The following is an 18,198-nucleotide window of genomic DNA, read 5'->3' on the forward strand; positions in this document are numbered from 1 at the left end:
TCATTTATGATCAACGTTAAGCCTTTTAGAATAGGTTGATCTGTTAGTGTAGTATTTGTAACGTTACTGTGTGGTCAATGTCCAAAAGGTTCATTGTCAGAGCAACAGTCGTTTGTTTGTCGCAATCCACGGCAGCCAATCAACGATTGGTCATACGGAAATTTATCAAGACTCAGCCATCACTGACTAAACTGAAATGAAAAGCTTGTGGCGATTTTTTGGTTTAGTTTGCCAACTAAAGGTCTCCGGTTTGCGACTAAAAAAAAACCCGGAACACGTCATCGTAGACAAATCGGGGTAAAGCAGACGATCCGACAAAGACTCACAGGGTTTAAATAGACAGACATGAGTTGATTACAAAATACACACAACGGGAACGCACGCACACACGTCCATCCCAAAATCTCAACGACACATAACATTTCCAATCAAACCAGTAGAAGAAAAAAATGGAAATTACATGTCGAGGTTATTTATCTACATGAGGAAAAACCGTGCATTCGAACACTTTGTTCTGTCTGTGGCCTTAAAGCCTTTGTTTCTCCAAAAGGTGAAGGAGTCAAAGAATTAACACGCTTAACATCACCATCCACCTCCGCATTGTCAGCGTTAAGATCAGCAGAAGCTGGGCGGAAGGATATTAACACCTCCGCAAATTGCGCGGCTGACACGGTGGCAGGAAGAAGACGGTGGTGTCAAAATAAGAGAAAACGGGGAACAGAAGGCAATATTACAACAGTCTTTATCCCATCGCACTGTCAAGGCGTTTGTCAGCGCTGAAGCAACAGAACTGTCAAAGGTGAGGGCTGATGTTGAGAAAAACGGGGCGTGGGAAGGAGGTGGCGAGGGAGGCGTGGAGAAGCGAGAGAAGAGAGAGGAGAACCGAGGAAGGAACGTGAGGAAGCGCCGTTTGGATGTCACCAGGCACAAACGCTGATTTGTCAAAGGAGAATGAAAAGAGCGAGATTGGCGGTCGGGGTGACAGCCGAAGGAGGCGATGAGATGGGAGGAGAGGGGAGGAGGCTTCAAGACAGAGGGAGGAAGGGAGGGAGAGAGCTTTTTAATTAGCGCTAATTGGCCACTGAGGGAGTAGAACATGAGACGAGGGAGGGCGAGAAGAAAAGACAACAAGCAAGTTTTTGACACAATGCTATCTTTGTAGCTCTCTCCAACTATTCTTCTCCATCAACTCCCAACTGGCTTTTTACCCACGTGGAAAATGTCACTTCTTTCGCAAATATCAAATATTTACCGCACGTCGTATTTGTGGAAAAATACCACTGCATCTTATTTCAAAAGGAACTTCCGGTAAAGACTGTGGAACAAAACAGGCCAAGGTACACAGTTAACTAAAAGAAAAATTCATTTATGTATTGATTATTTATCTGTTCATTTGTTTGTTGTTGTTATTTGTGCACTTTGCTACTCATTTATGTTATGACTACTTATTATTTTTATTGCTTATTATTTGCTCTGTTTGTTTGTTGTTGTTATTTGTGCACTTCGCTACGTATTTATGTTAGGACTACTATTTTTATTGCTATTTATTAGTCTGTTTGTTTGTTGTTGTTATTTGTGCACTGTGGTAAAGCTTTAAATATCATTAGACTTGTATAATGACAATAAAAGCATTCAACTCATTTCATCAGAGAAAAAAGGTGCAACAGCACCCCATTTTTTTAAGCTTTGGTGCATTAAGACTACTTTTTGTCGAGAAAAAAAACAATTTCAACACTTTCCCCCCCACAGCTGCTTTCGAGGCCAGTTAATTGTTTTCAGGACTATTGACCGAACAGGACACCATGTTCCAGGCCGAGACTGTTGATCTGAGTTGGCAATGAAGATCTACGAGGGACTCTTAAATTGCTTTGACTTGGATTCCGGCAGATGGCGATAATCGAATCAACTTCCGAAAATACTCGCATTATTGTTTAAAAATATGGTCGCTCTGTTTACCTTATAAAGAAATTATTATGCTTATTTGTGCAAATTCTTACGCAGTTGTTTTGGTTTCCGATCTAATATGAGATTGTTGTGGCAGTTGTTTTTTGACCTTAATGGTGTTATTCGGTTAGCTTATGCAATTGTTTGAATCAGATTACCTTAAATGTTTTGATTATGCGCTGACTAAATTGACAGAGGAAGATGCTGTTTCTTTAGAATCATCTTGGACGAAGGCGAGTCGGGAGTGATTTTCCTTGCAAGTTGTAGCCAGAGTATGTTAATGATGTCTCCCTGTTTTGATTAAAATGTATTAATAATAAACCTATCAGCTTATGTAACACGTTTCAATTCATTATATAGCATTCGTCAAACCTATTGTTTGAAATGTGCTGGAGTCCTCGGGCGTGAAAAAAATAAAAATAAAAACCCGAACAAACCCGCAAACTGAAGCCCAAAGCTCACCAGAGTAAAGCAGACGAGCCAAGCGCCGACGCACCGTGATTCAAGTCATAATCAGCTCATTATCCCGCTTTTGTAGTGGAGTTGCAGCCTTGGGTTGCCATTCAAACAGCCTAGTGGGCGTACGGGGCATATGCAAATTTTTTTATTGGCCTGCGGGGCTCTTATGATTGATTATAATTGCCTTGCGAATCCTGCCTAGCAACGGCTGCCCGGAGACCCTGGAAAAAACATACGAGGCGTTCCTTTTGAACGACGTTGATGAAAAAAAATGACTCATATTTTATCGGAGCGGTGAACTTTTATCAAAAAACTCAAAAGCTTTTTATCGTCCGCACGATTAATAACGTTTCTATCGGAAGAGAAATTGGAATCAAGCGTATGCGAGGGTAACTAACTACTGTCGCCGTGCAGTGTGGATCAGTATATTATTTTATGCCAACAAGTACGGAAAAATAGATTATGACATAAAAAACTGACTGTTATGAGATTGGACTAAGTAAAATGAGATTGGTGTTAAAGTTTAGTCAGTGAACTCTTAAAATGATTGATTCCAGAACTGTAACACTGCGTTTAAATCGTACATTCAGGAAAATAATGTTTCAGGATAACAAGAAAGCTAAAATTCCATCAGTAATCCGACAATGTTTTTACAGAAACTTGCTTTTTCTATCATTTGTCATGACTGTTAGTTATGATTGTCATAATTCTGTGTCAACTTGGCAGTGGTGCAAATTTTCTTGTGCAGATTTTGTTTGTATTTTTAAAATTCTTTAGACAATGTTTCCCAACCACTGCGCCGTTAGAGATGGTCAGAAATTACAAGTCATACATTGTAATGTTCTGAGAGAAAAATCTTAATATTACGAGAATAAAGATTCAAGTCATTTTGTTGCTTATATTCTGTAACGTGAACCGTAAAACTCACAAGGTCAAATACGGCATAAACATACATGACCGTAAAGGTCTGTGTTTGCCTAAGATTTTTTTTTAAATCTCTTAGGTCCTGCAGTATCGAATCGGAAGCTCAAAGGACATTTTTAGTGGTTGCTATGTTTCCGAATACCCTGGCGCACGCTAGAAAACCCCAATCATTTTTAATCATGTTATTTAAATGTCAGCCTGAAACTGGTGCTGCTTTTTTTTCGTACGTAGCTTACCCGGGTGGTCTCGAAGGAATGTATACGGAAGCATTTTGTATTCAGTTATTCATAACTTCCACTTTAAAATGTCAGAAGTGCGAAAAAAAATACATAAATGGTCAAGCCTTCTCCAGTTGATTATGGTCTGACCTCACACTAATAAGTTGTGTCTCTGCTCGATTGGTTTCAGGCAGCCCTCAATTCTTTCCCTAGCGTGAAGCTATGTCTTAAGCAATGAGCGGCGAGGACCGGCTGGGGAAAAGCTTTGGCGTATTGGTACACAAGTGAGCTCTGGGGCGTCGGGATTGTCCAGACAACGATTTGGGTCCACGCTCCCTTGTCAGGGAACTAAGAAATAAGCAAACACGTACTATACTACATAGCTGTGTTTCCACTGAGCAATACCGTATAGGTCAGGAAGGATATTAGAACATACCTGTCAACTTCGGCCAATGGCTCCTCTCATTAATGATTGCAATTCGCCTTAATAAGCGTTTAAAAAAACGTAAAAATACAATGCGGCACATATTTGCGCACATAGGGCGTACGTAAAAGTCTAAGATTTTCTTAGACGGGGTGTCCAATCCGTATGGACTAAATTCAAGATTGTGTAGATGTCGCTGTATGACGCTGACAGTTTTGACTGTCTGGGTACATTGCTTGCTGACGCGCTATATTTATATAGTGAAAGGGGAATACGCATGCTTAAAGCATGACAATATTAGCAGTCAACGATGACGTTTTCGTCTGCTGCCAGTGACCGGGAAGATCCGAAATAGAGGCGAAATGGGTAAAACGAGATCGGTTTTACAATAAAACGGACTTTAAAAAATTCTGAACAAAGTTGTTATACGGCGTACACAATTTGAAATGATCAAATAAGGTATAAAATACGGGAAAACGTATAAGTTGACAGGTATGTGGATTGTACCTTAAAAATGTTGTGCCAAAGGATTACCATTTGGTAAGTGGCGTTACATTTGGTCGGTGGATTTTGTGACAGTATGGCATGAATTTTTTGGACTGGCGGTCGAAGCAGGCAAAGAATAAACAATGAAGAAAAATATTTATGTCACATTTATAGTATAAGCTGCTATTTTGTGGGAGGGCTTTTTAAAAACTAAAAATATCAGAAACTAAGGACAAACAATTGGCTAAAGTCGTTTTTCGGGAAACCATAGCCTAAAAAACAACTTTTTGTGGTCAGAGAGAAAAAAAATGTCACAGGCATAACTAAACTATGAAAAATGTGCGACCTATAGTCCGGAAAATACAGTAAATACAATTTCCCCCACCTTGTTTCTGTTAAAAAAAGGATAGAAACAAGACAAACTGGCTATGGGAGGAGATTATACCCAGCATGCAGAAACTGGATAAGCACTAAGAAGGAACTTTACAGAAGTCACTCTAATGTAATATCGTTACAAAGTATGCTAAGAAATGGTGACCGAGCAGCCTGGCGTAAACGCGGGAAAAACGGGCCCGTTCCAATCCATGGTGGGCAGCGGTTGACAGAACTGACAGCTTGTTGACTTTTTGCCGCTCACGGTCCCTTAAATGTTAATGAACTTAAGCACAAGTGTCTCGCTGTTTTCCAGATGTCATTTGTCAACGCTTCGAAATCGCACGCGACTCCCGCTAAACATCCGTGTGCACCCCGTGCGCTGTTGCTAGGTTACGCTGCAGCGATGCTCCCTGTCTAAGTGGCGGCGCGGCGCGCTCCACCGGGACGGCTGACATCCACGGCTCCGCCGGCTCCGTCTGGACGTTCGTTTGGCAAAATCTGCGAGTTGGCGGCTTTTGAATCGCATCTGGTGGCAACCCCGACAGACTGCAGATCAAAGAGCACCCGCTTTTAAGTACGCTTTCTTTCATGTGGAGTTGCATTTTAATTTTCAGGTATTAGACAGGCGCACTTTGCATTTCCTCAACGCGTCTGCAGAGAAAATCCACACGACAGTAATCCCTCGATTATCGCGGTTCATGTAGACCAGACATGGCCGCGATAAACGAAAAACCGCAAAGTAGGGTCACCCCTATCTAATAAAAAAAAAGTTATTTTTTAATATTTTTTTTACAATAGCAGTGGCTTCCACTTGCAAATTTTAGCATGGATGTTCACATTTTTATGAACTTACAAAAAAAATGTTAATTAAAAAATAAATTCCCCAGAAAAAAAATCTGCGATGTAGTGAAGCCGCGATATTCGAGGGATTACTATAGTCAAAAATTAATAAGCCTTTATTGTCACTATACAACAGCTGCATTTAACGAAACTAGTGAGTTTTTACTAGTTTTTAGTATTAGTACTTGATGTTTAACATGCATCTGAGATAGTGTTGATTTACCAGCATTTGTTAGCAGTGGGATTTAGTTGCTACTCTCTGATTGCTAGACACAAGCCTTACGACTGCCAACAAGCATTTCTCTTCTCATTTCACAAGTTCTACGTTCCCAGTCCTCATATTAGAGCTCCAACCTGGTTCCCGCGTGACATTTTTGCAGTCATATACAGTTTTATGCTGCTGTTCTGGCTTGCCTTGTTTTTCTCCACCCTCTCTTTCCTTCCTCCATCATCCGATGGGGTCGTGCAGGCTGCAAATGTCCAAACATTGCAGACACGGGGCTGACACAAACGCAAAAGCCAAAATACTGCAAGATACTTAATATGCCCTGCAACTAAAGCGGTTGCAAAACCTTTGCAGATCACAAAACAAAAAAAGAAAACTAAAGCTGAGGACACCAAAAGCACACCTCGGGCCCGCTGCAAATGATGAAAATATTATCAAATAGGGCCTGCACAAGAAGCTTCAGTTCTGCCATTATTGCACTTTTCATATATATATTTTGCAATATCCTTTTATAGCCAGTTATAGACATCAAACCATTTCAACTTGCAAAGCTGGTAATGGTTTTATGGGACGATCGAACCACAGCTGCCATTCTCCCAGTCAAAATGGTTGGGATGCAATTTGTTGTTGTCAATGGCACCCAATGACTTAATACTTAAAATACATTCTAAATGGCTGAATGTTAAGACCAACCGTATGTATACATGTACATCTATGTGTATGTATGTATATGTATATTTATGCATGTATGTATATGAATATGTATATTTATGCATATGTATGTATATGAATACGTATGCGTATGTATATGTATATTTATGCATATGTATATATATGTATATTTATGCATATGTATGTATATGTATATTTATGCATATGTGTGTATATGTATATTTATGCATGTGTGTATATGTATATGCATATTTATGCATGTGTGTATATGTATATTTATGCATATGTGTGTATATGTATATGCCTATGCCTATGTATATCTATATGTGTATATCTATATGTACATGTACATGTATATACATTTATTACCTATATATTTATGTCTAAAATGTCTTTTCCTGGTTCTACACTCTCACCCTCTTGCTACTGTGACAATGAAATTTCCTGAATACAGGATGAATAAAGTTATCCAATCCAAAAACTCCATCTTGGTTTTTTTTACCAGATTCTAATGATCTATTTAACAACTTAGCCTTTGCATCCTTTAATATTTTTTAAAAAAATGTAACCCTTTTAACACCCCTGGCTTCGATCACAACACACCCCCTCATCTGCCTATCTTTTCACCTTAAAACCATTGTTGTAGTAAAATCCCTTTTGCACACTTTGCTCCCCGAGTCGTCTTCCTGGCTATTTTGTCATCCCTACTTTGCTTCACCTCCAATGTTGCTGTTTGCTTCCCCTTTCCCTCCCGCTGAGATGTAATCAAGACCCGTTGTGAGTGTTTAAGCAGCGAACCAGAGAGTTGCTTGATTATTCTTGGGGCGCTAGATTTTGTCAGGGAGGGGGGTGCTTTAGGACCGCCTGCTGGGCAGCAACCACACACACACACACACACACACACCTTAGTCACAAAGCTTGTCTGTCAATACGCTTTTGTCAGTAGGTGAGACGGTGTAAAGACTTGACATCCGCCTGAACCATGCAGACGCAGCATCTAAACACACACACGAGTGCATAGCATTTAAAATCCTCACACAAAAAAGCCAGCAACCATCAAAGAAGAACAAGCTGTGAAAGCTCTTCAAAGCGTCTTCTCATCCACTCTTTTAATGCACTCTATTTATTCGTATGTATAAAACACACAGTCGCGACTATTCCTACCCAAGAATTCAGCAAAGATTCAGCCAATAGCTGCAGACCTATTTTTCAACAAAAATCAACCTGAGCGAGCGATGGCAGGCACAAATAAGTGAGTTTTTTTCATGTTTTATGGAAGATACAGGTTTTTTTGCTTGAATTTCATTCATAGACATCAAAATAAATTTTCAGCATTTTGTAGTAGGAGTTTTATCAGTTTATCTTTTCTCTATTTGGTAATAAATGACTGTATTGTTTTGTGTTATGGCGTTTCGTCTTTGTCACCTTGCACTTTAGTCTAATTTATGCGCATATAAGCCGCACCCTTGATCCAGTCATCATTTTTTTAGCGATAAATACGGAGTACAGATGCTCCCCTACTTACGAACGAGTTACGTTCCGAGCGATTGTTCGTAGGTGAATTTGTTCGTAAGTTGCTTCAGTGCTATATTTTGTATTATAATTTATGTTTAAGGCCTATATAAGTATATCGAAGGTTTATATAAGTGCATTTGTATGTTTAAGGCTTGTATAAGTAACCTGCATTGGTTTGTACTGAAAAAAACATTTAATAAAATGGAGAGAATACGTACAGTACTGTATACATACTACCGACGGTCGAACGATTCAAGTTGTACTATGGCCGTGCAACGCTCACCATTTTCTCACCCGCATCAAGCTTCTTTATTATTGCCACTTTGGTTTCAAATGAAATGGCTTGCCTCTTCCTTGCACTACCACCCTCACTAGAAGCCTTTCGCTTTTCACCAACCATATTGAATAATGGATGCACGAGATATTTAATGATAAATATGAAAAAAGTTCTTTGCGCACTGGAGATACGTTCACGCACTTACGCACTGCAACGAACTGGGCAGAGGAAGGTGGATGCTGGGTGAGCTCTCACAGCGCCAGGCGTCGGTTTTAGCGGCGGAAAGAAGCACTATTCGGAAAAAAATACAAAATCGAACTTACGAACATTTTGCGACATAAACGCAATTTGCAGACATGTTCGTATGTACCGTTGTTCGTAACTCGAATGTTCGTAAGTAGGGGAGCGTCTGTATATGCGAGAAAATACCATAATTATGATCTCATTTCATTTTATTTTGTTTAATGGACTCGTATCCAAAATATGGTCTGCTATCATTTTAGAGTGCTGTAATATTTCATAGCAGCTTTTAGCGATGCTTCAGTTGTCGTAACATCGTTTTGATGTGATCAAGTGCATGCACGGTTTTAAAAAGTCAATCCAATGTGTCACTACGATATAAAAACTCCATATTTACGTCAAATATGTTCAGGCCTTAACACAAAATTGACTGACAATCCGCTAGCCGGCACGGACAAATTCAAAAGCGTTGACAGATCAACCTTTCGTGAAGGAAACGATAAGCGTTTTTATCAACGACTCCGTCTCGGAATTACACGAATTTCTCACTGCTGCAAAATGACGCCACGTTTTTATACATTTCAAGGAGGCTGTGGAGATTATAGCGCTCGTAAAAAGTGCTCAACCAGTTCAGGCTGCAACGCGGCGAGTCCTTCGCGAGCTACGTTTCACTCAAATTGCTTCGACATCGTATCATTAAGGCTGAGTAGTGAGCATTTTTTCCAGAGTCCCGCAGCTTGGGAAACCAATAAAACACATTTATCAAGGCCCTTACGCCGTTACCCGTGAAGACGCCATGAAAAATAGCCGGGCTAGCAACACATCTCCAATCTGAAGCCAAAGTATTGTCCCTTCACTTCCATTTTTTTCACTCAAAAGGCTCATTCATAAATCTCCACCAACGTCGAGCGTTAACCGAAACTCGTTTGCGACGACGTTAAGCGCCGATGTTCAAAAATCCCTCACCGAAAACAACGAAAAAACGTTCCCCACGACTCCAAACGCTCTTAGTCAAGTGTCACTTCATAATTAAAAGCACTTTACCGCCTAAGTGGGAAACTTCAGGTGACGCCATAATAGAAACCCGGCTGGCCTCGTGGATGCTGATGTTGAGATTTCAACGTTACATGATTTATGTGACAAGAAAAGCGCTCCGCTTCCATATTTCTATTTTATTCATCAAGCGCCGTGACCTTTACTTATCTGCGGAAATTACCCCGAACGCCGTTGCCACGGTACACGGTCGATTGGTCACCGGTCTTTAGGTCGCCGGTCTTTTGGTCGCCAGGGAAGTAAGTGATAATTACCATTTAAATTGTTGCTCAAATTCCCTAAATACAAACTGTGAATTACTATTTAGTCATACTTAATGCCCTAGTAATTATTAGGCTAAGGAAAAGCTCCAAATTTCCCGTACTTTTATTGTGTTTTGTTGGAGAACTTGTTAAAACCCTGACTGAACTGACGTCGCTTCTTAAAGGGACAACGCATGTACATACAAACTCTTCTCCACTCACACGCCGGCTCAGTGAAACTGCTCATGGCCATTGTTGGCTTTTATTCATGCGTAGACCGTGCTGTTTTACCTTGTTTTGTCGCCGGTCTTTTGGTCGCCGGTCTTTTGGTCGCCCGTTGTTGCGGTCCGGGCGACCAAAAGACCGCGACCAAAAGACCGGCAACCAATCAACCGCACACGAAAAGCTTGTATCTCAAAGTATGTTTAGATAAATAACTGTAGTCCACGTGAGTGTGTAAAATGGGAACATTTGCCTCCATAAAATGACCGCGACCAAAAGACCGGCGACCAATCAACCTCACACGGTTGGCACCGGGATAAGTCCGTTTTCGGAGCTTGAAATTCCCGGATCTGCCCGTTACGAACGTTCTGTACTCACACTTGGCGGGGAGGCCGTAACCGCAGGTGACCTTGGCGTCTCCGGTCCGGCATCCGCCGAGGGAGGCGCACTCTTCCTTCAAGAGTGGTCCGGCGACACGGTGGATGGCTCCGTCCACTGCGAGGAAGAGAAGAGGGGATTCAGACACTCGGTCCACTCTCGGGAATCACCTGCAGTCGCTGATGCGTTTGAAGCCCAGCTGAGACTTTTACCCGGCCGAAGCAGCTGTCAGCAGCTTTTTGCGCCGCCAGCTTCGGGGTAATGTCAAATTTAGCGCCTTTTGCAGGTGTTAACCTTCACCCGTAAATCCCTCTCTTTGCTTTTAAAGAGCAGGAGCATCTGGATCACTTGATGTCAGTCTGCTTAATGGATTTTGAGGCTACTGCCTTGGTTAATTGCTCCATTTAATGTTTTATTAAGGACTCAGCTGACTTTGACTTTTTGCTCAATTAGTCTCTGCTAATGACATTTTCATAAATCTACATAATATTCAGGAGTGTCTGTCTTTGAACCGCACCAGGCCCGAAGACCAGGAACGGATTTAGACTGAGTCATAACGGATTAGACAAAAAGTTGTGTGGTTGCGTCTACTTAAAATGAGGGGCATGTTGTTGAATGTGTCATAATGATATTTTTTTCCTTTCTTCAATCAATCCATCGTCTGCTTTTTCCTCAACATTGGCGATGATTTTTTTATTTCGTTATCAGATTCAGTAGCGCAACAAATGAGCTATTTTTCAGCTCTTCTTCATTTTGTCAAGTGTTCTCAAAAGCCAAAACCAACTGATGCTCGCCACAATACTTTGATCGTAATCTGGCTTGCTAGCAAGTCGACAGACAGACAAAATAACTCGATATTGACGTTACCTTGAATTTGTCGAAGGGTCATGAATGACTGGCACTTTGATAAAATGGAATATTGTATGGGTAGCATGGCCTCTGGGAACTGACACGCTTCCTAAGCAGGTTTTACATATCCGTTCCTTTCCTCACCTGAGCCCAAATGCTCGGAAAATTCCCAAAAGAGATGCGATTTCTATCTTTTTTTTGACAGGCTGACTTGCTTGGTGGCCCCAGAAACAAGAGGGATGTTTTTTTGGTCTAACCCCGTTTATCGTCGCCACTATTTAACAAAAATTTAACATTTCAGACCATTAAAAATGTCTTCATAATCTCAGATGCTTCATTGCGCGGTAAAACGAGGAAAGGCGAATAAAGGCGAATAAACCATAATACAAAGACACTACTTACAAATATTTTTGGAAAGTTCCAGTATACGAAGATCGTATTAAGTAAGGGAACGCAAGATTTCTATGAAGAAAGAGGAGGGAGTAATTGTTGGCAAGATTGAGGGATGGATGTGAGTGGATGCTTAATCACTTGCAAAGAGTGTCATTCCGCCTGGCTTGATAATTGACGATAATTTGGTTCTATCATGCTATTAAAGGTGCCCAAAGGGACAACGTCACATGACAGGACCGTGCCAGATAACATTCACGTGTAATTATTGCAGGCCAACAATGAAACATCATTTCTTCAAATGTCCCACTGAAGGTTAACAACAATTGTTCCGCTCTCAGCTCCGTCCGCAAACTCCACCTTGAAAAGGCATTCAAACTAAGAAAGAATGAAATCTGTAGCAATACACATATAATACTTTTTTTTTTAAACCAAGCGCATTGCATTTTTCAAGCGCGGGTGCACTTTTATTGCACATTATAGTAGAATTTTCTACTGGATGACAACCATTTCAAGGTGTACCCCGCATGGTGGGATAGGCTCCAGCACCCCCATAAAGTAGCTTGAAAACTGGTCAAATGGAAGGTTATGAAAAAAAATGTCGTACAAAAACACATTTTACATCGATCCAAATTTAGGGCCAAAAAATGGTTCCATTCCCAACCACATTTGCCCCATGGTAGGTGGGATATGCTCCAGCACCCCCATAAAGTAGCTTAAAAACTGGTCAAATGGAAGGTTATGGAAAAAAATGAGGTACAAAAACACATTTTACATCGATCCAAATTTAGGGCCAAGAAATGGTTCCATTCCCAACCGCATTTTAGCACCACTCAGCCATTTTCGCCTGCGTACCTCATCGTTTTATGTTTGCGCTCCGACCAGCAGTTAATAATGTCGGCGTGTCTCACCAAATGGGGTCTTCGCAGGAGGTCTGGACTCTTCCAAATGGTATTAAATTGGCATACAGCATGCGGCGTTGCACTGTCGTAGGTCACGTCAAGCTGTGCTACGCTAGCGAGGTATGATAGGCGAGGGCTCCCCGAAATCATTTCCTAATCCGTCCTAACGTGAGTGTGCGCTTCTTGACTTTAAGGCATGTATTTTACATACATTAACCACACAAACAGCTGGATCTAGCCCACCGCGCCGGCCTTTGAGTCACAACAATGGGATTGGACTTGACACCAGTGAAGATAAACTGGATGGAAGCATTCAAGCGAGGTTGTTCTCAGCGCAGCGAAATCCCGGATTAAGTGACATCTGCTTTGGAAAGAAAATCCGCCTGAAGAAAGTTCATTCTGGACGTGAAAGACATCTCCGGGTCATGTGGCACGCAAGCCTTGGTCCGTGCTTTCCGAATTGTCTGCCGGAAAAGCGATGATGGATGAAAGTGTTTGTGAAAGCCTGGACTAACAAGTGACTTGATTTTGCAGGTTTTCAAGATACGGCACCCCCAACGGGAAGCATGTTAGCTCTCTTTTTGCCTTTTCGTTGACTGAGCAAAGTCAACAAGCTGTGTCAGGAGGAGAAAATGACACATGGGATATTCGGGAAGAAAGCAGGCTTAAATTTTAAGTACTAAGACTCCAACCTCACTTGGTTTTTTAAAGGCTAGCATAAACGGATTTGCATCTATTTTGTCCATTGCCTTTGTTTTAGGACTACATTTTTTGTCTTAACATTAGCAGGGACTAAAGATGGAAATTAGCCTTGGGCGAAAATCTTGCATATTTGCCCTTTACTTAAATAAAGTAAATACCGTATTTTCACGACTATAAGGCGCACCGCATTATAAGGCGCACCCTCAATGAATGACACATTTTAATATTTTTTTTCCATATATAAAGCACACTGGATTATAAGGCGCCCTGTCTATTTTGGAGAAAACTTAAGACTTTTAAGTGCGCCTTATAGTCGTGAAAATATGGTAACTTGTTTTGGAACTTTGTTGTGTGCTTATTAAAAACATGCTTGCAGAGTTAATGAAGGTTTTTATGATGGTGACAATTTGAGATGACAACGGGTTATTTCCATTTAAAATACCTCCAACCAGGAAACAGGGGAACCCTCAAGGTGTTGCCTTGAAACCTGATTTTTTTTTGTAAAACTTTGGTCTACACGTGTTTGTTTTTGCGTCGGAAAAACCAGAGCACCATAATTAGTCCCGTGAAGATAACTTCAGGGGCATCAAGTGACTGATCTACTGAATCCTTAATTCCAACAGCCTTCAATGCAGAAACATGTCATTAAAATGGTCCAAAAAAAATTATGCAAAGAGGGTTCTATATTTGGCATTGTTGCTTAGCGCGTACCGTCTAGATTTTGGACTCAGTGGGACCAGACCTCCGACCTGACGGCCCCGAGTCATTCGGTCGACCCATAAACACTTGCGAGATATGAAAAGAGAATCTACCAGCAGCGAGGAGAGCACATGATTGATGCGTTTGAGGTCCCACAGTACATCTCAGGTGTTGGCCTCCATGTAGGTGTATTACTCGGTGACTCTCGGCATCAATATGAGACATTAGCGCTAAAGGACTACGTCACCCTGACTCAAGATGATCATGTGGCGGATGGCAAATTGGAATCAATTATTCCTCATAAAATGGGAATGCTTTGAAAATGTTAACGGTGGCAAAAGCCTGATTTATTTCTAATCTGTGCGTGTCAGTGAGTGTGTTGACAAAGCTTTGTTGTTTGTTGAGTTGTGGACTGACTAATATTGTTGTTGTTTTTTTCATTTAATTGACTACGGTTATTTAGCTTGAGGTGGAAATTCATCAGCTCGTCTAGGCACTCCTAAATCATTTTGAACCCTACATTTACTCATAAATGTAAAAAATAGGATTCATTTTAAAAGAGTAACTGTTGACAGTCATACTGGAAAGGCTATTGGCAACGTTATTGACACAACCTCAGCCAATTGCTACCCTTAATAATGATTGCAATTCCCCTTATGAAGCGATAAAAAATCCAAATGCAACATGGCACATATTTAGGGCGCACGTAAAAGTCTAAAATTTTCTACAAAATGGACGGCTTTTTGATGCGCTATATGAAACAGGAATGCGCGTACACATAGCATGTTTAAAGCGATCCAGATTACAGCCACAATGGGTAAAACAAGATCAGTTTTACAAAAAAACGGACTTAAAAAGAAAAAAACGTACAAAAGATGTTATACAATTTGAAAAAATGTCTAAAATACTGTAAAAACGTATCTAAATTGACAAATGTGTTGACATATTCCCTAAAACAGCCAATGTCAAATTAGCATAACCCCCGTGTCAAAGCCGTCACATTGTTGACACCTCCGTGTCTCCATCGCATGCAAATGAAGCCGGTGAACTAGTTGACAATCAACCGTAATTGGCTTCACCTCACGCCGCTAATGCACACCAACACATTATCGTGAATTCAGTTGACAACGGTGAGTCACTAAAATCTTTTCAAAGTCATTTCCATATTTAAAAAAAACAACTACTCCTAATTCACTATTTGGCCAGCATTAGCATAGAAAAGATCAACTCAACATTTTGTCCAAATGAGGCCCGGTCCTCCAGGGATGCCGAGATGTGATGGGGATATTAGGAATAAACAATAGGCCGATGGAGAGCTGCTCACAAAAGGAAGGCGGGTGCGGGGGGGGCACGCTTGGACTGACACAAAAGGCTTTGGAAGGGGATGACATGCAGGTGCAGAAAAAATAAAATAGGCATGAGATGAATATTTATTCCTATTAGGAGAGAATAGAAGCCAAGGAGGAAATAAAATGGAAGGCTACAAAGAACCCACGCTAGGAAGCCTAGCGACCGACCGAGGTGTAATCAGGTCTCATTGGCTCGGTATTGACCTAAAAGGGGGGATTTTGGGGGGAGTCGGAAAAATGGGGGGTGGCAGAGAAGTGATAATTGGCAGTATGCTTAGCTGGCAAACACCCAGGCGGGACCTCCAAACAACGCGCACACACAAGCCACAAAATAAAGATGAGCACGAGACCCCCTCCCCGTCTTCCCGGCCCCCCTTGCACACACTCCAACACACAGGTAGATTGACATTAGAGTAAAACCAATCCTGAAGTTTCTCCCGTGGAATACTAATACGGCTGCCCTTGCCAGTTGACCTCTCATGGGCCAAACGGGCTGTCCGTCAAACTAATGGGGCGGAACGCTGGCATATTGCTTTCCCACAATCCCTCAGCGGCGCCAGGACACTCATTTACCTCAGTCAGCCTGTTGCCACGGCAACATTTCAGACGGGTCGGGCGGTGGAAACGCACGCGGCCGCGAGTACGCATGCACGCGTGCGAGTACGCTTGCACGCGTGCGCGCGAGCGAGCGGCAGGCGCAACTTGTTAAACTTGCATACGAAAACGCACCCGCTGTTACGCCGCCGATGTCACGGGGAAATTTATGTATGCGGGTGAGACGCTGACAAGCAGCGCCTTTATGCTACTTCTCTCGCTTGTGCACCCCAAAAGCAATCTTCCACTCTGCCTTCATTCACAATACATGCTCTCTGGTTCATTTTTCAAAAGGCCAAGCAGACGTGCCCATCCGCACGGCACCCCCCGCGCACTCGTCGAATAGCATGCATTAGATACAAGGTTGCCACCCAGCTGCGCCATCACCGGCGCGAGGTATGTATGAAAGCTTTGATTGAAAATGGCAGAGTATATAGTCAATTCGGCTAAGCTCCCCGTAAGAGGCACGGAAAGCATTTGTTTAAAATATAAAACATTAAAATACATGCAAAGAATAAGCCAAAACATCATGCCAATGGCAATACAAAAGAAAAAAAAATGAGGTAGGCCCTGAGTTAAAAAATGAAAAATGCAAAACATATCTCTATTTGTTCCAGAGGTGATGTATATGTCAATATTTCAAATCTGACAGGTTGTCAATATGGATATTTTTGTGAGGTAAAGCCTGAAGATGGGACGGATTTTTCTATTGCAGTTAAAACTCTCATTTGCTTTACGAATTCTAAATGAGTCAAGAGAAGATTAGCCACTAGGAAATGCCCGAGGCTATGCGATGGAAGGTTTGCATTGCAATGGTTTAAATCAAGGGTGTCAGACTCGGGTTGGTTCGCGGGCCGCTTTAACGTCAACTTGATTTTACGTGGGCCGGACCATTTAAGATATAATATTTAGATTTTTTTTAAATAAATGGATTAAACGAACTGGATTAAAAGCCCTGAATATTCCGTTTTTTATAGATCTAAAACAATGTTTATTTTAGCTTTTTATATATATTTTTAGATTTTACAAAATGATATTTATACTAAAAACACAGAAAAAATGGATTAAAAATGACAATTATTGATTTAAAAGGGGGAAAATCAGGGAATTTCATATACATCTCTACTCTTCATTTGAATTTGATCCTAAAACAGAAAGTCGGCACTCATGATTTACTTTCCCGGGCCACACAAAATGAAAAAATGGTCCAGATTTGGCCCCCGGGCCACCACTTTGACACATGGTTTAAATGATTTTAGACTCTGCTTGGATGGATGGATGGATGGATGCTCTATTAGAAAATAGAGGAATCCCAACCTTCACTAAAACTCATCTTCATTTCCTTTAAAAAAAAGATGTTTAAGCAATTTTTGAGCAATTCTCGACAAGCACGGCTGAAAGCCAAGACTCCAAAAAGCCAATTGCCGTGCAAACATTCACTTTCCTTAAAATCAGGTCATTTTTGACAAATCCAATTGAAAGTCATATACTAGAAGAAAGTCCAACTCTGCAAAGACTGATGAAAATAAATACTAAAAGCCTTTGAGGAATTAATGTAACTTGGATAAAACCCCTCAACCGCCTTCAAAAATGGAGAAAAGCTGAACTGGATAACTCTTAGCAAACCCTGTGCGGGTTCAAATGGCCATTCGAAGGGTGGTCAGGTTAATCGAGGATGAAATTGCTTAGGAGTAGTTAGACCTAGCTAAACCTCTTTTAAACATTCATCCGGCATGAAACGATGCATCAAAACGACTCCAACAGTTTTGGGATTATTGCCTTTTGGAAAATGTTTTCAACACAAACAGACAAGTGATTTTACTGTCAAAAATATTGGCAGCTCCTCCCCAAAAAAACTCAAAAAATCCCGAATACTGGATAAAATAAAATTCTAATCTCATCTAATCTAATAATCTCAACAGTGCAGATCTGATACTACCCATACAGAAAAAAAGTTGACATACTAGTAATTGATAACTAGTCATCGTTTAGAGGATTTTTTAATACAACAAGTGGAAAAAATCAACTAAAATCGTCATCTATTGGCTAACTCACAATTAATTTTTTGGTTAACTCCACACTCGGAACTTAATAAGTCTGCAATTAATTAATTGAATTAATTAGCCCAGAGAAATGTTGAAATGTGGCTCTAAGGATCAGTGTTTTATACTTTTTCAACGCCGTTTATGCAGAACGGTGACTTCGAAGAAAATAGAAA

At 41.1% G+C, this 18,198-nt stretch overlaps 1 protein-coding gene across 1 annotated transcript in view; it reads right to left on the reverse strand.

Annotated features, from left to right (window-relative positions):
• macrod1 (mono-ADP ribosylhydrolase 1) overlaps positions 1 to 18,198 on the reverse strand; it is a 123,507-nt gene that overhangs the window by 25,620 nt on the left and 79,689 nt on the right. Inside the window, 1 exon segment of the mRNA XM_077609655.1 lies at positions 10,496 to 10,612. Coding sequence (XP_077465781.1) covers positions 10,496 to 10,612 — 117 coding nt within the window.

Source organism: Stigmatopora argus, chromosome 9 (assembly GCF_051989625.1).
Source record: "Stigmatopora argus isolate UIUO_Sarg chromosome 9, RoL_Sarg_1.0, whole genome shotgun sequence".
NCBI classification, from domain to species: domain Eukaryota; kingdom Metazoa; phylum Chordata; class Actinopteri; order Syngnathiformes; family Syngnathidae; genus Stigmatopora; species Stigmatopora argus.